Source organism: Durio zibethinus, chromosome 2, assembly GCF_047325235.1.
Source record: "Durio zibethinus cultivar Kanyao isolate XHJ-2024 chromosome 2, ASM4732523v1, whole genome shotgun sequence".
Taxonomy (NCBI): domain Eukaryota; kingdom Viridiplantae; phylum Streptophyta; class Magnoliopsida; order Malvales; family Malvaceae; genus Durio; species Durio zibethinus.
In genome coordinates this window covers 7679549-7698835 of record NC_143163.1, presented here as the reverse complement: position 1 = coordinate 7698835, position 19287 = coordinate 7679549, and the positions used below count along the sequence as shown (strand labels likewise).

Here is a 19287-nt window from a genome sequence, read left to right as displayed (position 1 = left end):
CATTTAGAAATATATGTGGTTGACATTCAGTAACACCAGGACACGTGGCTTATTTTGTCTTCTCATTTTATGAGTGGCATATTTGGCCTCAAAAGTCTGTCAAAGAGGAGAGATAGTGAAAGAATAGAAAGGAAAAAGAAAAATGGAAACGTAGTATTTTTTTTTTCAATGACACTTTAATTTCATGTCGGTGCTATGTGTGTATTTTAAAGGACTATGTTCTTGAATGATAACTAGGTAAAATGTCACATTTCATATTATTTATTTTATTTAATAACATTATGTTATATTTGATGCATAAAATTATTAATAAGATAAAATGATAATTATTTTATATCATGTTTGATTTATATTTATAAAATTTATATCTATAAAAAGAGGATAGCAATTGCAAAAAAGATTAATACTTTCTTAGCATAAGATTATTCGATTTTTTTAAGTAGAAAAGATTATTTTTAATTATGAGATTAAATTTACATATTTAATTATATTTTTAAAAATTTTATTAATAATTTAAATTATATAAATTTTTAAGAAGAATAATTTGGATAAATTAATAAATTATTTAATTTTAAATTTTTATATATCAATATAAAATAAAATGATATTATTTAATTTAATATTATTTATAATATTATTTTATTTTATTTTATTATAATTTTATGTATCAAAAATAATCTTAAATTTTAATATTATATTAATACTGGATAAATTATATAAAATTTTTCTGTAATTTGATATGAATTGAAAGTGATTATTAAAGTTTAAAAGTTGATACTTAATTATTTTATAATTTATTTTATTTTATTTTTTCAAAAATTCTCGTAGACTCCACCAATCTCGTCCATTTCATTGTTTGTGAATCACTCATCGTTCACTATGCTGCCAATCAATCTCTTTCTTTCTTTTCTTTTTTTTGTCTTCATTTTAAAAATTCAAAAATTATCAAAAAAATTCAAATCAAAATCATAAAAAAAAAAAAAAAATCTCTTGCCGATGAATTGTTGTGACTATTATGTTGATTTGTGGGTTCATTGGGTGTAGATAATTCAAGGTGGATTTGGATTTTTCTGTGGCTTTTGGGTTTGTTTTTAAGTTTCTTTTGAGCTATTTGCTCTGTTGATGGTTTTCTTTAAAAATTAGTTATTTGTTTGATACTTATATAATTTTTAATAGCAAAAATTTCGTTCTTAAAAAAATACAAAACCTAAAATTTGTATACAAGCAAATAAGCAAGTCTCAACCAAAAAACGAAAAAATTGAAAGTTTCAACCAATAACAATCAACACAGGCAAAGAATACTATTAGTATGAACGTGTAAGAGCAAAATTAAAAATTTTGAGTATTGGTTTGATATTATTTTTTTAGGTTTGTGAAAAAGAATTTTTCGGTGATTTTGGATTTGATTGTCTTCAAGGGTTTCTTTTCGAACTAAAGAAAAAGAGATGTTACTGATGAAGAAGGTGCTGCAGCGCAATAGGTTCTCTGACTTTGGCATGGTGGTCATTAGTGATGAAGGACGACAACGACAACCAATGGTGGTAGCACAGTAGACAATGAAAGCAAGTTCATTGGAATTTAGGATCTCATTTTTTTCAATTCTAGAAAGAAACAGAGAACTTAATTTGGAGAGAAAAAGCTTTTGCAAAAAAAAAAAAAAAAATTGCAGTATTGATAAGTTTTATTGAAGATGACTTTTATAAAGGCAAATAATTCATCTGATTTTAAAGAGAGAAAAAATTAAAAATAAAAATTAATAATTTTGGATAAAAATATAATAAAACAAATCATAAGGTAAGAAGAAGGAAGGCGATGGCAGAGCAATTGAAATCATTCATCCTTTTCCTAACGAAAGTTCGATTAAAAGATGGTGCATGTATGGGATGACTTTTGTTTCAAAGGGCAAACGAGCTCAGATTATTTTGGGTTTAGACCTTATGTTAGGTTCAAGCAATTTTAGATTTTATTTAGTGTTTTATATAAGATGTAATTTTATATTCTTAGTAATATAATTTTGAAATTTTTAGTATATAAAAAGTTACATTAAAAATTAAAAAAAAATTATAAATGTTAAAGTTTAAATTTTACATCTATTAAATATTATTTTTAAAGATAATTATATAAATTAGTTGCTTTAAATTCTGTTTATATCTGATTTTTTTTTTTTTTTTTTTGCTAATTTGGTGGATTCAAGTTTAAGATTTATAGAGTGTGTTTTCAGAGCCAGTTGTTTTGCTGCCTCGACTAGAAATATGGTGGTGTTAGCTAGGTTGGAACCAGACGAAAGGATTGAACCAAATTGAATGATATCCAATGATATACAATTAAATTTGTAGTCGATTCGATATAAAAATTTTAAAATTAAAATTTTGATTTAAAATTAATTAAATTATTTAAATTTAATTTGATTAATTAAATTAAAATTGATAAAATTATAAATATTAATATTAAAGATTATATTTATTTATATATATTAAATATATTAAAATTTTAATTAAAATCATGAACCTTTCAAATTAAATATTAAATACTTGAATATAGTTCCACTCATCATTTAAATAGTTCAAATTCGACTTAACAAAGTATGAATAGTTTGATCCATTAACGCAATAATTAGAACCGGGAAACGTAAAACTCGAGCCCGAGTCCCTGTCTGGTTCATGTAAGTTTTCGATTGTCCCCAGTCTTGATTGATAGGCTCGCTTGGGTTTTATCCATAAAGATTGGAGGAGATTGAGCCAGGTTGCTTTGTCCGCCTCTCATTCCTTATCCTCTACCTTGTCGCCACCAGTTCCTGTGGACAAACATCATTTTTTATCTCTGGCAAAGCAGTGTCATGAAAAAATACAAACAAGCAACAATTTAAAAACAAAGATTAATAAATTGTGTTCATACGATTTCTATCTACCTTTCCTTTGTCATTTTCTTTTAATTTTCCTTTCAAGTTTCAACCCTTTAATCTTCTTCATTGGTCTCCAAGGAATTTGTACAATCTGGTGGCACAGGCATTGACATAAACTTTCATTCGATCATGATAATTTAAAATATAATATAATGATATAATATAAAAATAATATAATTTAAATTTTTTAAAAATTATAAATAAATTTAATATAATAAAAATATATTTTTATATTTTTTATTTATATAAATTATAATACATAATTTTTTTAAAAATATAATATAAATATAATATTTTATATCACACGATAATACAAATTATTAAATCTAATTTTAAATATCTTGAGTCGTTCTTGAATTTTGAATATCATAAATTTAATCCAATGAATTTTTTTTAATGAATTGGTTCAATCGTAATTTTGAATATAAAATTTAAAAGATCAAATAAAAAATGATACTTTGAGTCATAAAATTATAATAAAATATATTATTGATTAATATTTATTGAATTTGAAAAAAAATATAAAAAAATTTCATCCTAATATGCATATAAATACAAATGATCTAATGAGATAAAAAATTTTCAAGAGTTTTGAAACATTTCCTTTTTTTTTATCAGGAATAGTCTAATTTATTGGAACAATATCAAAACTATTTAATTTAATAATCGATAAATTATACTAAAATAATAGATTTTATTTTATCCAGTTGTCCCATAATTCAATTATTGAAAATCTTGAAGAGTTATTATTAACACTTGTTAAAATGATATAAAAAAATTATAATTAAAAAATTGTTTCTTTACTTTAAACAAAAAAAATATTTTTAAAATAGGATTCTAATTAATGTTAACTAATGTGTATAAACATTAATTAACCAAATCTTTTGACTATTTATAATGGTATTATTCTAAAATTGTAATTGAAAAATACTTTTGAAAAATTTTTATATTGTAAAAAATATTGAAAATCTGATGGAATCCAACGGCTGAAATTGAAGATTTAAACGGAGAAAGAAATGACTCAGAGGGTCCACCTCATCTAAGGTAAAAGGCAAAGACTGGTAATAAAAGGCTCCACGCTCCCACCTTCTGACAGAGTAACGGTTGGCTTGCTTCGATAGTTAGACTCAGCCACTAGAACAAATCGTTTCCGACACGCATACCCGTCGGAGATTCGGTCGTAGAAATTTGGATTGGAAAACCCAATCAAAAGGAAAGGAGAAGAAGCCGTAGCCAAAAGAAAAACAGAGATGACTACAAGTACAGCCACTTTGGCTCTTTCTTCGGCAACGCCCGGTTCTTGTTTGATCACTCGTACCAATGGCAAATCATATCCGGAAACCAAAACGACGATGATGACGTTGAAATCAGCGTCGTTTCCTTCCTCTTTAACCGACGTCAATTTTTCTACTGAGGCACGGAGAATCATTTCATGCCAAGCAGTCTCCGCCGTTTCCGTGGACGAGGACAAGAAAGACGCGTCGGTTTCGGGATCGGCCAAAGCTGAAGAGGTGGCTAAAGTAGGGGCCAAGGTTAGGGTGAAAGTGCCGCTCAAAGTGTATCACGTGCCTCGCGTGCCGGAGGTGGATTTGACCGGTATGGAAGGAGTGATTAAACAATATGCGGGGCTCTGGAAAGGGAAACGAATATCAGCTAATCTTCCTTACAAGGTGGAGTTCCTTGAGGAAATTGAAGGCCGGGGACCTGTCAAGTTCTTTGCCCATCTTAAAGAGGAGGAATTGGAATTCCTTTGATTAGAAATCCTGATTCTTCTCCGTACGCCAGGCAAAAATACCTTTTTAAAAAATCTGTTTGCTTTATTTCACATAACAAAAAACAAATAATTGCTCACTGTTGTATGTAATTTAACCTTTACCGTTCAGCTCTGCCTGGGAATGGGATTTCCCTTTTTTTTTTTTTGTTTATTACTTGGTAGAATTGAATTTCTTATACCCAAGGGTTACCTTCATTTTTTAAGGTTTACTGAGTACTTAACTGCTTATTTGTGTATATGCTTTGTACTCTTTTTTCCACCTTGCTAGTGTTGCGGATGGATAGATATACTAGCACTGGTATCATAACTACTGTTAGAATTTATTCTTGTACTGATTTGATAACATTAACAGCAATTACATGCTTTCTCCTTTGTGGGATTTGAGGCAAAATGGGCTATCTTTTCTAATTACACTTTAAATGCCATCAGGAACCTGTCATGATACCAAAGTTGACTCTTTTTTTTTACCCCTTTTGAAGGGCGCAGGTGGGCTTCTGTTGTTCAGTTTCTATTAGTTTTCAGTTGTTGTGTACTCTTTCCCAATTGGTTGAGTCAAGGATGGTAATTCTGTTTACTTTGATTTGGAATGTTTATGCTCTCAAACACTAGACTACAAAGGCATCCCATGTACTTATTTTGTTGGTGAGGGTGTCGTTTAGCATTAATGTAAAAAAGTCACTGCTATTTCTATGCTAGTTGGTTCTCTGTCGTTTAGTGTTTTTGAGGATGATTAGTGGTAATCATCCCACAAAACAACCTTGACAGGTTTAATACATACCAACAGGCAAGATGATACTTGAGATGATTAGAGGATTTTTTACTCATTTTTTTACAGCAACGGCGAATTTAGGAAAAGACCTACTTGTTGAAATCACAAAAGTGCTTGCATATCTGACAAAGAAAGACAGACAGGGCCATACAAAATTAGACAAGAGGGCAATTTTGAGCTGCTTTGGAAATTGGCCTTCATAACGTAGGTGTGGATGACCATAGGTTAATGGTGTGAATGGATTAGGATCACTTATCTTTGTTGTTGTGGCTGTTACTTCTTTACATAATGATTGGTGAATGATTTATAAACTGGATACTAAATTTTTAATTTAGCATTTTCTTACTTGAGATACAGCATGACATCTCCATTTGGTTTCCTGCTGAAGTTTCTGTATTTGTTGTGCATAATTCTAACTAGCATTGGCAATAAAAATAACCTGTACTATCATTAAATAGTTTCTTATAACTGAGAGTTCTCAGATACTATCATTGCTATTATGGAATGGACGCCTTGTTAAGCCTGTTCATCTTATTCAATACTTGCCATTCTTTCTGCAGCTTTATCTAGGTAATTTCATTTCAAACTATATCACTTTGTTCATCATTTTTTCATTAAATTGGCTAATTTCTGTGTTATTATCGTTTAATTAGCTAAAAAGCATGACTCGATGAAATAAATCTTCCATATTACATGTCTGCAGATGCCTTTTTTCTTTCACTTTGTTTGTTAATTTTGTGAAAAAATTTCATTCTTGAATATCTATCCATATCTTATTTGATAGAGCTACTCTATGTTGTGCACCTAATTCTCCTGCTATTGCAATATTTGACTCTGGTAAAGCATGAATGAACTGCATAGACTTCAATCCCACCTAAGACAAAAATAAATAGGATTTATCTTGAGCCTAATATAATACTTCAATGAATGCATTTAAATGTGTTTCTTTGCTTTTCTATGGCTATGAATTCTTATACACGAAGCTTGCTGTTTTTGGAAAGCTCCTACATAATCAAAGCTTAGTTGGGTATTTCTCTAGTTTGCTAGCGAGAGGGCTTTTATCTCAAATGAAAAAAGGGAGCAGTATGGTTGCTTGTAAATCTAGCCTTCCTTTTTTGCTCCTTTTCCCCAAAGGAAGCTTCTTTAGACTTGCATTTTTCAGGTGAATGGCATATACTGTATCATGCTGGATACATCAGTTAAAATGTGCATTTCATTTATATATTTTTTTAAGGAGGTAGTGCTGTGACTCGTGATGAGATTGTATTACCACTACTTTGTTCTGCATGTTGTTATTACATTGATATTGGCTCTGAAGTTCACTTGCGGAGTTATAAAGTGGGAGGTTGGTAAGCAGTCAGTTTGGCATAATGCTGTTTGATCATTTGGTAAGTACTCTCGGTTGCTTTTCCGTGCTGATGCCTTTGAAGTGGATCCTCATGCAATGGTATTTGGGTATTTTGTTGCTATGTAACAGCGGAATATGCTGTATATGTACACTTCTGCAGCACCAAATTTATACACATGACCATTTTAGCGTTGTGTTTCTAGTGAAATTGTCAAGTAAGGTAGACACTAGGAAGTACAGTGGAAACTTGCCTGTCTATATGTCTTTAACTCTCAGTGTCTAAATGGCATTTCATTTCAAGCATCACATGCTCTCTCTCTCTCTCTCTCTCTCTCTCTTGGCCCCTTTGCCATAAACAGATCTGAATTTCATGCTGTTTGCATCTTCAGCATTATTAAAAGTTGGCCCAAATAAACGTCAAGGGAAAATCTTGATTGACATAATTGTTTCAGTCTTGCATCACTTTATGTTTATGTAATGCTGTCTTTTATGGTTCAAATGTAATTTTACCACTCTGGTATTGTGTGCGTTCTTGCAGTATCAGAGGAAAGAAACAAGTGGATCCTAAGCATCTGGGACTTTCTGTTGCAGTGATCCAATGAGTATCAGCAAGTGCTCCTCGCAACCGAATTGACAAGAGAAAAAAAAAAAAAAAAAACTCCATGGTTTTATTAAGACATTAATCAGACTGTTTTTGATTTGAAACCCATCTTCCTATTGGCCTCTTCTTTACCGACCACGAATTTTTGAGCCATTCCCCTAGTCTATTACTCTAATAAAAATTAAATGGGCATTCGGAGTAGTTGTGAAAGAAACAAGTGGATCCTAAGCATCTGGGACTTTCTGTTGCAGTGATCCAATGAGTATCAGCAAAGTGCTCTTCGCAACCGAATTGATAGGAGAAAAAAAAATTTTTTTTCCGAGGTTTTATTCAGACATTAATCAAATTGTTTTTTATTTGAAACCCATCTTCCTATTGGCCTCTTCTTTACCGACCACGAATTTTTAAAGCCATTCCCCTAGTCTATTAACTCTAATAAAAATTAAATGGGCATTTGGAGTAGTTGTGATAATTGTAGGTTTACAGCGTACATTCGACAAACACAAAATTGGGTTTAAAAAAGGAAGAAAAGGAAAAGAAAAGCAGGGTTAATGATATATTGAGTGGTTGAATGAAATCATTCCTTGATTCTTCTTCAAGTTTTGAATTTGAAATTGAAGGGAAAGAGGGTGTTGACTCAGGTAGGCACAAAAAAGATATTAAAAAGGAGGGTTGTCTAAACCAGGCAAAATGTTGTCAAACCAACAACTTTTGACAAGTACAAGTCAAGGTAGAATTGAGTAGCCTTTGTTTCAATCATTTTATCACGTGTTATTCCGATGAGTTGAAGGGGAATAGACCAATCAATTATATTAATGTGCTTTTAGACAGATATTGAAATAGAGAATGGGAAGAATGAAGCAGAGAAGGGAAATGGACAATGTAGACCATGATGTTCTGAATCATCATTTGGATGAGGTTGCTTAAAATATACCCTCTCAATATTACTCTATTTTGCACATGCAATGATGGGAAAATAGCATCTCATATATTACAACAACTATAATGGACAGTTTGGCACACGTGGCAATGTGATGTTTGCACAATAACTTTGTTATCTTTTTTAGTTTAATTTGAAGAAGGGAAATTTGTATCATATTCTTGGATTATCAACCTTTTCCTTTTTTTTCTAATTTTAATTAGAGAAGAATTTGAGTTGGAAAAGTGAAATAGATATGAATTAAAGATTTTCACGGCCATATTGTGGGAAAGGGTGGGTTGGCGTGCAATCAGAATTTCATGATTGACATGAAAGCGAAAATCAAAGTGAGAAGAGAAGAGAAGAAGCCGTAATTTAGATGGCTCCCACTTTTTACTGGATAACCAAAGTAATTTTTAAAACCACTTCTCCTTCTTGTTAACACCGCCACCACCCAAAAAAAAAAAAAAATGAAAAAGGTAAGCAGAGTTTTGATGAGAAGGAAATGAGGGTGGGGTATGGTTGCCTATTCTTTTCGATTTTGAGTTGCAGATGGAGGGATCCCTCCCCCATTGGGCTGGGCCTTTTTTTGTCAACCCACACCAATTTTTTTTTAATAAATTTTAATTTCCCTCCCACTTCCCCTCCTTGATTAATTTTGAAAAAAAAAAAAGCCGCAAAGCTTATTAATCAGTGAAAAGGAAAAAAAAAAAAAAAACTTGAACAAGGGGCAAAACCCCAACCAGCAGCAGTGAAACCTGAAAGCGGCCCCTTCTCTTCCTTCTTTCCTCTTCTTCTGTGTTTTAAATCTGGAAAATCTTATTTGATATAGTTCGCTTTTAAGTTGAAGATTTGGGTTTTAATTAAGAAAGAATTGAAGAAATTTGGGTTTGAAAAACCAACAAGAAAAAAGCAAAAGCAAACCCACTTCTACTTACTTATTCATACGTTTCTTTCTACATTCAAAAAGAAAATTCGATTTTTTTTTTATTTCTTGCGTTTTGCAACTACTGCTTCTCTACTCTTTTTTCTGGTATAACAAAAAATATAATTTTTAGAGGAAACCCAAGAAAGAAGAATAAACAATGAAGCTATGTCTCCAACCATTGTCGTATCTGTAAGCTTTTGGTTACTTGTAAAATGTCGTTTACTCCTTTCTTTTAATATGAATTTTTTATTGTTTCCGATCTAACGGTAAAAGTTATCGATTTTGCAGTCGTAGGAAATGGTTAAAATAATGAAATGAGGATGAGATCTATGACACCGTTCATCAAATTTTTTATTTGAATGTTTGCTATAGCCATTGCTAGGATTTTGTCTTCTGTTCGTTTCCGCCATGACTACCAAACGCGCTTACAAGCTACGTATCCTTTTTTAGGGTTTTTATTAAATTATGTTTACAATTGCTATTTTATATATGGGTTTTCCATAAAAATTGCCCTGATCACCTTAAACTGATCTCTTTCTCTTCCTTTGTTTTTTTGTTAGTATTTTTTTTTCTTTGGGTAGCCTTAATAATTGTAATAATAAACAGAGGAATTTGTCGCGCATTCTTCAAGTGTGAATTGCCTAAAGATTGGAAGGAAATCGTCGAGGGTTCTTGTGACTGGAGGGGAAGATCACAAGGTTAACCTTTGGGCTATTGGTAAACCCAACGCCATACTGGTCAGTTCTCTCTCAGTATTTGCCCAATGCAAATTATTAAATTGGTTTCAAATACCTCTTTTTTTTTTATTTCTTTTATCTCTCAGTAATGAAAATACCAGTACAATTTATTGTTTGTTCACTAGCCACTAAGGGGGGAAAAAGAATTTTTGATATGGCACATGTTGTATTTGAACCATAACATCAGAGTTTGTCGGGACACACAAGCGGAATAGATTCGGTGAGTTTTGATTCTTCAGAAGTGTTGGTAGCTGCAGGTGCTGCAAGTGGTTCCATCAAGCTTTGGGATTTGGAGGAGGCAAAAAGTATGCTTGTCCAATTCCATGGACTTTCTTTAAAAAAAAAAAAATTCAAAATATGCATGTTGCTGTAAGTTAAATGTAGTTCTTAAATATGTGTTACATTGACTTTTTTTTTTTGTTGCAATCCGATGCTTTTCTAGTTGTTCGGACTCTGACTGGTCATAGATCCAATTGCATCTCTGTGGACTTCCACCCCTTTGGCGAGTTCTTTGCATCTGGCTCTCTTGATACAAATCTCAAGATATGGGATATCAGAAAGAAAGGGTGTATCCACACTTACAAGGGTCATACACGAGGAGTCAATGCAATCCGGTTTACACCAGATGGCCGATGGGTTGTATCTGGTGGTGAGGACAACTTTGTCAAGGTCAATGTTGTTGTACTCTAGTTCATGATGCTAGTCATTTTGTGCTAATGTGATCCTTAGATTGTACACATTTTTTTATCTTCCTTTTTCTTTTGGGATCTGTGTGGGCATGGTAGGGTGAATAAACATAGAAGGGTTTTCATTTCTTTTAATGGCAGTCTGTTTCATGGCCATGATTTATTTCCTGGGAATTGGAATTGAGATTGTATTGTGGAGTTCGGACTGGGGCTATGCAAAGCTGAGGGCATTGAATTAACTAACATACCTTGTTTCATTTCACATTATGTTTTATTCACTGAGCCAGCTGACTTTAAAACTTTGGCTGTACTGTTACATGGCCATAAATGGATCCATAGGTGCAGATCTTTGTCTTGCTTACATTAGGATTTGATGTCTGCAGGCAATTTCAGTGCTTTAAATGGTATGATGGTCTGACTGGCATATAGATTGCCTGCTGTCAGTTCTCTTTTTGATAAAAAAAGTTCACCTTGTAAACAGATTTAAATGCACATGTATAGTCAGGATGTATACGCATAGTTTTGAGATTTGATGTTGATTCGTGATAGCTTTTACAATGGTCTTTGTTATGATCTATATATCAACAGGTGTGGGATTTGACTGCTGGAAAACTGTTGCATGATTTTAAGTATCATGAAGGCCAAATTCAGTGCTTAGATTTCCATCCCCATGAATTTCTACTGGCTACAGGTTGGTTATTACCTTATATTAAAATAGCTGTTGCTTATTGCTCACTTGAGAACTCATTCTATGATGTTGTCCTAAAATTAAGTTCTAATACCAAGACTTGTTATGTTGTCCCAGCAAGTTGTAAATCCTTCTTGTTTGTTCTGATTTTCATTATATATCCTCTTGCCTTTGCAGGTTCAGCTGATCGGACTGTTAAATTTTGGGACCTTGAAACTTTTGAACTTATTGGTTCAGCTGGGCCTGAGGTACTTTTGTTGGTCTTTAGTTACCATTGTTGATTCTCTTAGTAGAGTTAGAGATTCATATTGAGATCATAGGATCTTTTAGTTTCTTGTTTTTATGGAGGAGTTTATACGTGAATTTTTTTCTGTATACTGTAGACTGCTGGAGTCCGTTGCTTGACCTTCAATCCTGATGGGAGGACTGTACTCTGTGGATTGCATGAAAGTCTGAAGGTGAGATCCATTTCAGTTCAACTTTTATCAATCTAAAATGATTTACTAGTATGCTATTCCAGTTGGTACTTCATTTTTGCTTTTAACTACTAGGTTTTCTCATGGGAACCGGTAAGATGTCATGATGGTGTGGATGTGGGATGGTCTAGATTGTCAGATCTTAATGTTCATGAAGGAAAGCTTCTTGGCTGCTCTTATAATCAAAGCTGTGTTGGAGTATGGGTTGTAGACATCTCGGTATTGCTCAGTTTTCCACATGTCAATTTATTTAATCAGTCCATCTTTCTTTATTGGCAATTATTTTCTTAAAAATTTTAGCATTAAATTTTGGTCTCTGGTGCAGCACATAGAGCCTTATGCTGTTGGTAATGCTAATCGTGTGAATGGTCATTCTGAACCTAAGTCTAGTTCCAGTGGAAACCTCTCTGTACTGAATGAGAACACAACAAAAGCTAGTCTGGGTAAATTATCAGTTTCACTAAATCCTGATACTTTAGTGAAGGAAACAAAATCCCTTGGAAGGTTGTCTGTTTCACAAAACTCGGATCCTGCTAAGGAGTCCAAAAATTTGGCATGTATGTTATGTTTTATTTTAATTTTGTTTTGGGGTTTTGCATTTTCACTTTACTTTCTGTTTCTTGATTCTCATAAATTTCTTTAGAAACTGTATCATTAAATATACTATATGTCCTGAATTGGTTTTCATTTATCAAGTTTACCCATTCCAAAGAAAAAAAAACTAATATTAGTTAAAAAAGGTCTCAGGAAAGACAAGTGAAATCCATCACTCTAAACTTTACGATACAACTCTTTTTGAGCAATAAGACAAAAAGGGAAAAAGTCGATTGATGCATAGAACTTGTATAGCAGAAATGCTCAAAATTTCTCGTATATTTTTTTATTTTATGTCCTCAAGTTTTTCTGTTAAGCGATTAACATTATGGTATTGCTTTTGGTATGCAGGCACTAGTAATAGGTCAATTTGTTTAAAAAGAAAAAGGAAAAAAATTATGAAAATGATTAATTGATAATTAGCACAATATTACATGTTCAGCAAAATAGTAAACTTAGTTCTTCAAAAAGTTGTGGAATATCTGGAAGTAGTAGTGGGGAGGGGGTGTAAGGCTATCTATCTATGTATGTATCTATCTTATTCTGGTTTTTACGTAATGGTTAAAGTGACAGGAAATATACCTGGTACCCCTCAAAGGTTCAATTTAAACACTGCTCCAAAGACAACTCAACCGAGTTCAGCAACACTTCCTAGTGTAGCAGCTCCAAAGAGGAGTTCTATGAGGGCTAGTTCAGCTGTCAATGTTCCACCTTTTAACAAGTCAGATGTCATACCTGTGATTGTGCCTAGAAATGATACGAGATTGGAGCAGGCTGTTGAATCAAGAAAAGAAGTTGGAATATCTGGGAGAAGTTTGGAGCAGGCTGCTGAATCTAGAAGCGAAGTTGGAATAGAGAGAAGTTTGGAGCTGAGCATGCCAGCTGCTGAATCTAGAAAAGAAGCTGGAATAGTCGGGAGAACTTTGGAGGAAGGAGTTGATTCCAGAAAAGAACCTGGTATTGTTGGAAGAACAATGCCATTTTCTTTGCAGTCAAAGACATCTAGTTTTCAGAAGTTTCAAAATAGCAGGGAAGACATGGACTGGCCAGCTATCTCTGTGCTGTCTGAAAGTACAGGTTCTAAGGTGGCTGAATTCAGCAGTGTTCTGGACAGGAGTATGTTTCCTTCTGTTAAAGGCCCAATTCTAGGAATGCCTGCTTGTGACAAGAATATGAAGGAAGATAGGTGTATTGGCTCTGGCAAGAATGAACCAAACTCGGTGATGGAATTGCCTTCAAGCTGCCAGGATGACAATCGTATGTTTTTAAAACTCTTAACTCACAGCTTTGCTTTTGATTTTAACTTTCATATTTCGTTGCTTCTTCCAGATTTTTTAAATTTTCTATAGTGTGTTGTTTGCTTCTAACCTTGACACTTTCATCGTTAGTCTGTGAATTAGATTATGACTGAAAATCTTTCTATTGAAATGCTTAAAGGACTGTGTTTGATAGCAACCAGGAGTTTTTTTTACACTTAATATGAACAATAGAATGAGTGAGATGGAGAGAACAATGAAGAGTACCTTTTATAAATTCAAATGATAACTTCTGTACTTTTCATAGAGAAAGTGTCATTTTGGGAGCGTAATGTCCTGCCACTGGAGGAGTATAGCAAAAAGTAAAAGAGTCTCCTTGGCATTTTGATATGAATATATAAGGTAAGCATTAGGTTACGTTTAGAAGTTCCACAAGAACCCTTTTAATTAAGGTTTCATTTGGTTGATGCTTTTGTTATTTGCTTTTTACTTTTTCCAATAGAAAGTGGAAAGCAAAAAATAAAAAATGAACACACACTAGGGGAAAATAGCAAACGGCAAAAAGCAAAAAGCAAAAGTACCAACCAAATGGAGCCATCTCTCTCTCACAACACAAACACACGCATTGAAACCATGTTACCTGAAGAATTGTACTTCTAAGTAATTCTAAGTTGACTACATTCCTATTACTTTTTAAGGACAGTAAGGGGCAGTGATAGGGAGGTAATCTTATGAGTCTCTTTATCTCTCCTGAGGTTGTTATACCCTTGGGATAGCATAGTTGGCCTTGAGGATTATAGCCTTGCCTGTGGTATTATTATTTGGCTTAGATACCAGACCTCCTAATTGATTGAGGACAGAAAGCAAAAGGAATGAGTGACTTGAACTTCTGTTTCTGCTATATGCTCCTTAAGTAGATGGAATAGATCTAACTTGGTCTAGCTTGAAGGCTATGATTTAAGCTTTGTTTAGATTGGTTTGGCTATTCGTTAATTTGCAGGTGTGTGTTATCCCATTACAAGCATTCTTGATTTGTTTGGTTTTCAAATGGGATCTAGCTTGAGCAGGCTGTTATGCATTTCTCAAGTTGGAATGTTCAATTATTCATGCTGAACTCTAATTCTTTCTTTCAGATGATGCACAAGTGGAAAAAACACATAGAGATGCATATGCTTTAGAAAGCCAAAAAGGAGGTATATCCATTGATAGCTGGTTGATATTATGCACGATTCTTTGAAGTCTCAACTCATTACACTTGGTCAATTCTTCAGGAAGAAAACATTCAGTAGTCATAAATTGGGAGAAAAGAGGGAGATCTTCTAATTATGATGGACCTACTTTGAGTATCTCTCCGGGGAATGCATCTGTGGCAAACATGCCTTCCTTTAATTCAGTAAAATAGATCATATTTACTTTCTTTCCTTTTTTTTCTATATGTTCTCAAAAGTCCCTGTCAGCTAATTTATGCATCCATGTTATTTTTTTTTTTTTAAGTATAAACAAAGAGGATACCCTACCTCTGTGGAAAAAGAAGTGCCTTCTGCCAGTGATGAGGATGCTGTTGCAGATGTACTGGAGCAGCATGACCAATTCATTGGTTCCATGCAGTCTCGTTTAGTTAGGTTACAGGTGAGCCTAAACAAACTAGTCATGCTAATGGATTGTTTAGATGCTTTTATTGTTTACTTAATAGTAAGATGTCTATAATGTTGAAGTTTTTATAGAAGATTGCTGAACCTTGTTTATTATTGGTTATAGGTTGTTCATCGATACTGGGAAAGGAATGACATAAAGGGGGCAATCAGTGCAATGGAAAAGATGGCTGATCATGCTGTAAGCACTTTATGTTTGATAATACATCCATCTCTATTCAAATTTTCGTGTATATTGAACATATTGGAGAGCCACTTCCAATTGTTTTCTTTGTATGATGGAAATTTCAGGTACTTGCTGATGTGATGAGCATTGTCACTGAGAAAATAGACATTGTCACATTTGACATTTGCACTTGTCTTCTGCCACTTCTCTCTGGTCTCCTTGGAAGTGACATGGATAGGTAAGAACAGTGTCATAATCTTGCATTTGTTATGCATTTTTGTAGCGAGTCAGGCTGGCATTTTTGTTCTCCATTTGTTCTGGAAACATCAATTGCTTTCAGTACTTTTCTGTGGTACAGTTTTGGTCAAACATTAAACTGCAATACTCATAAGGTGGTTAAAATGAGTAGTATTTTAGTACTACTTGTATAAGGTTCTGTTCGGTGTTATTGTACCTAGCAATAGAGTATGTTTCAGTATTTAACTGCAACTTTTATCTAGGCATTTGAGCATCTGTCTGGGTATGCTGCTTAAGCTCATCAGAGTATTTGGTTCAATGATATATTCAACATTATCTGCTTCGACACCTGTTGGTGTAGACATTGAGGCGGAGCAAAGGTGTGCCTGCTTGCTTTGTAACTGCAAATTTAATGTTAAAATGTTAAGTTATTGGATTTTTAATTGAGATTTCATGTTGCCAATTGTCCTAGGCTTGAGCGGTGCAACCTCTGCTTTATAGAACTTGAAAAAGTAAAACGCTGTCTGCCCACACTTACTAGGTGAGTATGGTGGTTGTTTGAACCTGTATAATCGCTTTAGGGTTTAATCATATGCAAATCTTCTATACTGTATGACTTATTCCAGAGATATTTTTTATTTATATTTTTTCTTTTTGTTTCCTTTTTCTCCATAGAAGAGGGGGATCAGTGGCAAAATCTGCCCTGGAATTGAATCTAGCCCTTCAAGAAGTATCATAACATTAAAGCATTGAATGAATGCATGCACAAGCTTATTTTTATCCATTGAATGAAAGCAAGTTTTGGCACTTCCACGCAGTCAAGCATCAATCACTATGAAGCATATTGTCTTGCCAAGTACTGCTGCACCTTGTACATTTTATACCAAGTGGAGGAATTTTAACTGCTAACTGATTCTACTAAATTGCCTGAAAAGTGAAGACTGAAGGCTAATTGGGTTGTTACTCTGGTGCTGGTGGCTGCACAGGTTTTTCCAACTTCTAGTTTATACCTTCTTGGTAAAGATTATACCAACATCGTGTTCCACATCAATTTGTGCGTTATGTTCATTAATGATTAACTATTTTTATGAGTTTGTCACTGCAATGAAACAGGCAGATTTGATGAAATTTGAATTTCTTCTTGTGGTTGTATAGCGTTGGGAAAGGGCGAAGGCATGATGGTTGGTGTGTTTTTTTTATTCAAATTTTACGAATTTAACCTTTCAAATTTTATATAAATTTTGTGGATTTTATGCTAGTCAAATAAGAGTCAAACACTAAACCCAGAAACTAGGTCAAATCTTAAACCCCAAACATTACTTCAAAACCCTAAACTCCAGATTATAGTTCAAAACCTAAACGCAAACCCTATGTCAAACCATAAACTCAAATTGTAAGTTAAAACCTTAAATCCCAAGTCTTAGGTCTTAAGCTTAATCTCCATGTATGTCTTCTATTTGTTTATTCACACTATTTAATTTATTTCCGTTACATTATTATGCATTTTAGTTTATGCATTATCAATGTTCAATGTTGAAGTGGCAATGATGCTTATTGAAATAGTTTTTTTAGACATAATAAATGAGATAATAAAATTCCCAAGTCAAATTAGTTTTTGGAAATTTTGCTTAGACGTTGAAAAGAACCTAATGATTAGTTATACAAGTGGTATTATCTTTAATTAAAAGGAATGTTACGGGTATTTTCAAAGGGAAGGATTTTTTCTTTGATTTCGTTTAAATATTGAAGAATTTAACTGGTTATTGCTATTATTTTTAAAATAAGATTTAATTTAATCTTCAAGGTGAAATTTTATATTTACTGATAGATAGTTATAAATTATGTAAACAAATATTTTAATTGAAAAATAAAATTAATATATTAAAATCACATCAAAAGAATATTATACTACATATAAAAAATTAAAAAGTTTAAAAAATATAAATTATTTTTGAACTTGTCATAATGAAGATTATTTTGAGAATAAAAAATTTTATAATACAAAATAATTACAATTTGAAAAACAAATTTTAATTTACATGTTAAATATGTACTATTAATTATTATTAATATCACATATCACTTTATCTCAATGATAAAAGTTTATTAAATTTTTAGATAATAATTATTTATCATCTAAGATAGTGATCTAATTGTTCTCAATTATTTAATATTATCATCATGTGAGATCATTAAATGCTTATCAAACACGATGATCTAATTATTATGCACAAATTATCATGATTTTTTGAGTGATCACTTCATATCAAATGCTACCTTACAAGACAATTGTTTGGAATTTTCACTTGATTAATAAAATAAAAAACTTTGTTTTTTTTTAAATAGAGAATAAAAAATAATAATAAGTTAAAAATATGAAAAAGAATATAGTTATTATATCATTTTATTTATTTGCCTTTTTTTTTCACCTTTACTCTTTGTTCTTTTGCCTATTTACTTTTTAAAGTAGAGAATAAAAAATAAATAAACACATATGAAGAGGTGGAGATTAGATAGAAACTTGGGAGAGAAAAGGGAAAATTGTTTAATGAATCAAAGAGTTTTAGGTAGAAATCAAGGGAAAATATTTGGTTTCTGGTAAAAGGGTTCTTGTGAGTCTTTAAAAATTTTTGGAGAATTATGGAAATTGGTTTTGATTCAGATAAATGTTAAAGGGATTTCATAAGATTAAAAGAGGAGATTTGACTTTTTTTTAAAGATTTTTTAAAAAATTTTTAGATTTCAGTGAAATATTCCTACGAACTTTAAAATTTTCAATTGATTTCTGATAAAATATTCAATTTTCGACCAAAAATCTAGTACTCGGTGAAGAATTTTTCAGTGGCCATCTGCAAATCCCAATGGCCGGAAAATGATTTAAAGAAAAAAACAAAAAAATAGAGAAAGCAAAAAAGCTTCAATTGAGATTTTATAATCTCATACTACAACGCCGTATAGATCTTTTGAGCACTCAACGTATTTTACCAGATCATAACCAGGGATCTACACAATTCAATTTTTAGACCCGTGCTCCCATTTTGCTTTGAGCCAAGCTACGCCCAGGCCGAGTGTTGAGCTGTTCTGGTCCTTGTGTCTACAGTCACATTCTTCAACTACTATACCAAGCCGATTTCAGGTATTTTTATTTTTTAACTGTTTTATTTATTCATTTATTTATTTAATTATCTAAATATATTTTTAGATAAACATATTTAAATAAAAAGCTTTTCTAATATATTATAAAGCATTTTTTTAAAAAAGATAAGATTTTATTAACATATTAAAAAACCTTATAATCTTTTTATTTTTCAAAAAAAATAAAAAAAATTTTACCACCAAATTGGAAGGTCAATATTTTATTTACAAAATAAAATTTTATCAACATTTTGAAAAGCCTTATAATTTTTAAAAATCAAGTTTCAAAAAGAATAAAATAGTAAAATGATATTTCTTGTCTTTTCGTATAAAATTCTACTAATAGATTGGAGAATAATTTCAACAGAAAATTTTACTAATAGATTAGAAGATATTTTTTTATTAGAAATCCAAGTTAT

At 32.1% G+C, this 19287-nt stretch overlaps 2 protein-coding genes across 8 annotated transcripts; both read left to right on the top strand.

Annotated features, from left to right (window-relative positions):
• Positions 1-3984: 3984 nt before the first annotated feature.
• LOC111309186 (uncharacterized) lies at positions 3985-4912 on the top strand. The gene has a single exon (XM_022908135.2). It carries the CDS (start codon positions 4153-4155, stop codon positions 4654-4656), a length of 504 nt encoding a protein of 167 aa, XP_022763870.1. The 5' UTR covers positions 3985-4152; the 3' UTR covers positions 4657-4912.
• A 4122-nt stretch (positions 4913-9034) lies between these two features.
• LOC111309179 (katanin p80 WD40 repeat-containing subunit B1 homolog KTN80.4-like) lies at positions 9035-16898 on the top strand. Of its 7 annotated transcripts, none has more exons than XM_089749224.1 (19): positions 9035-9430; positions 9530-9677; positions 9848-9978; positions 10166-10283; positions 10421-10627; positions 11253-11355; positions 11530-11600; positions 11736-11810; positions 11904-12047; positions 12154-12385; positions 12990-13679; positions 14812-14871; positions 14950-15071; positions 15173-15307; positions 15437-15511; positions 15622-15734; positions 15997-16113; positions 16206-16274; positions 16412-16898. In XM_089749224.1, exons 5-19 carry the CDS (start codon positions 10583-10585, stop codon positions 16470-16472), a joined length of 2112 nt encoding a protein of 703 aa, XP_089605350.1. In that variant the 5' UTR covers positions 9035-9430; positions 9530-9677; positions 9848-9978; positions 10166-10283; positions 10421-10582; the 3' UTR covers positions 16473-16898. The 7 variants fall into 7 exon arrangements, with proteins under 7 accessions (XP_089605350.1, XP_089605348.1, XP_089605340.1 ...); XM_089749222.1 differs by having other exon boundaries at positions 16409-16898; XM_089749214.1 differs by having other exon boundaries at positions 10421-10647; positions 12154-12271; positions 12996-13679; positions 16409-16898.
• The last annotated feature ends 2389 nt before the right edge of the window (positions 16899-19287 follow it).

Coding starts and splice junctions, on each gene's coding strand:
- LOC111309186 (XM_022908135.2), top strand. CDS start 4,153: ATGACTACAAGTACAGCCACTTTGGCTCTTTCTTCGGCAACGCCCGGT.
- LOC111309179 (XM_022908125.2), top strand. CDS start 9,650: ATGACTACCAAACGCGCTTACAAGCTAC. Junction 11,356..11,529: donor TGAATTTCTACTGGCTACAG/GTTGGTTATTAC, acceptor TTGCCTTTGCAG/GTTCAGCTGATCGGACTGTT. Junction 15,512..15,621: donor AAAAGATGGCTGATCATGCT/GTAAGCACTTTA, acceptor TGGAAATTTCAG/GTACTTGCTGATGTGATGAG.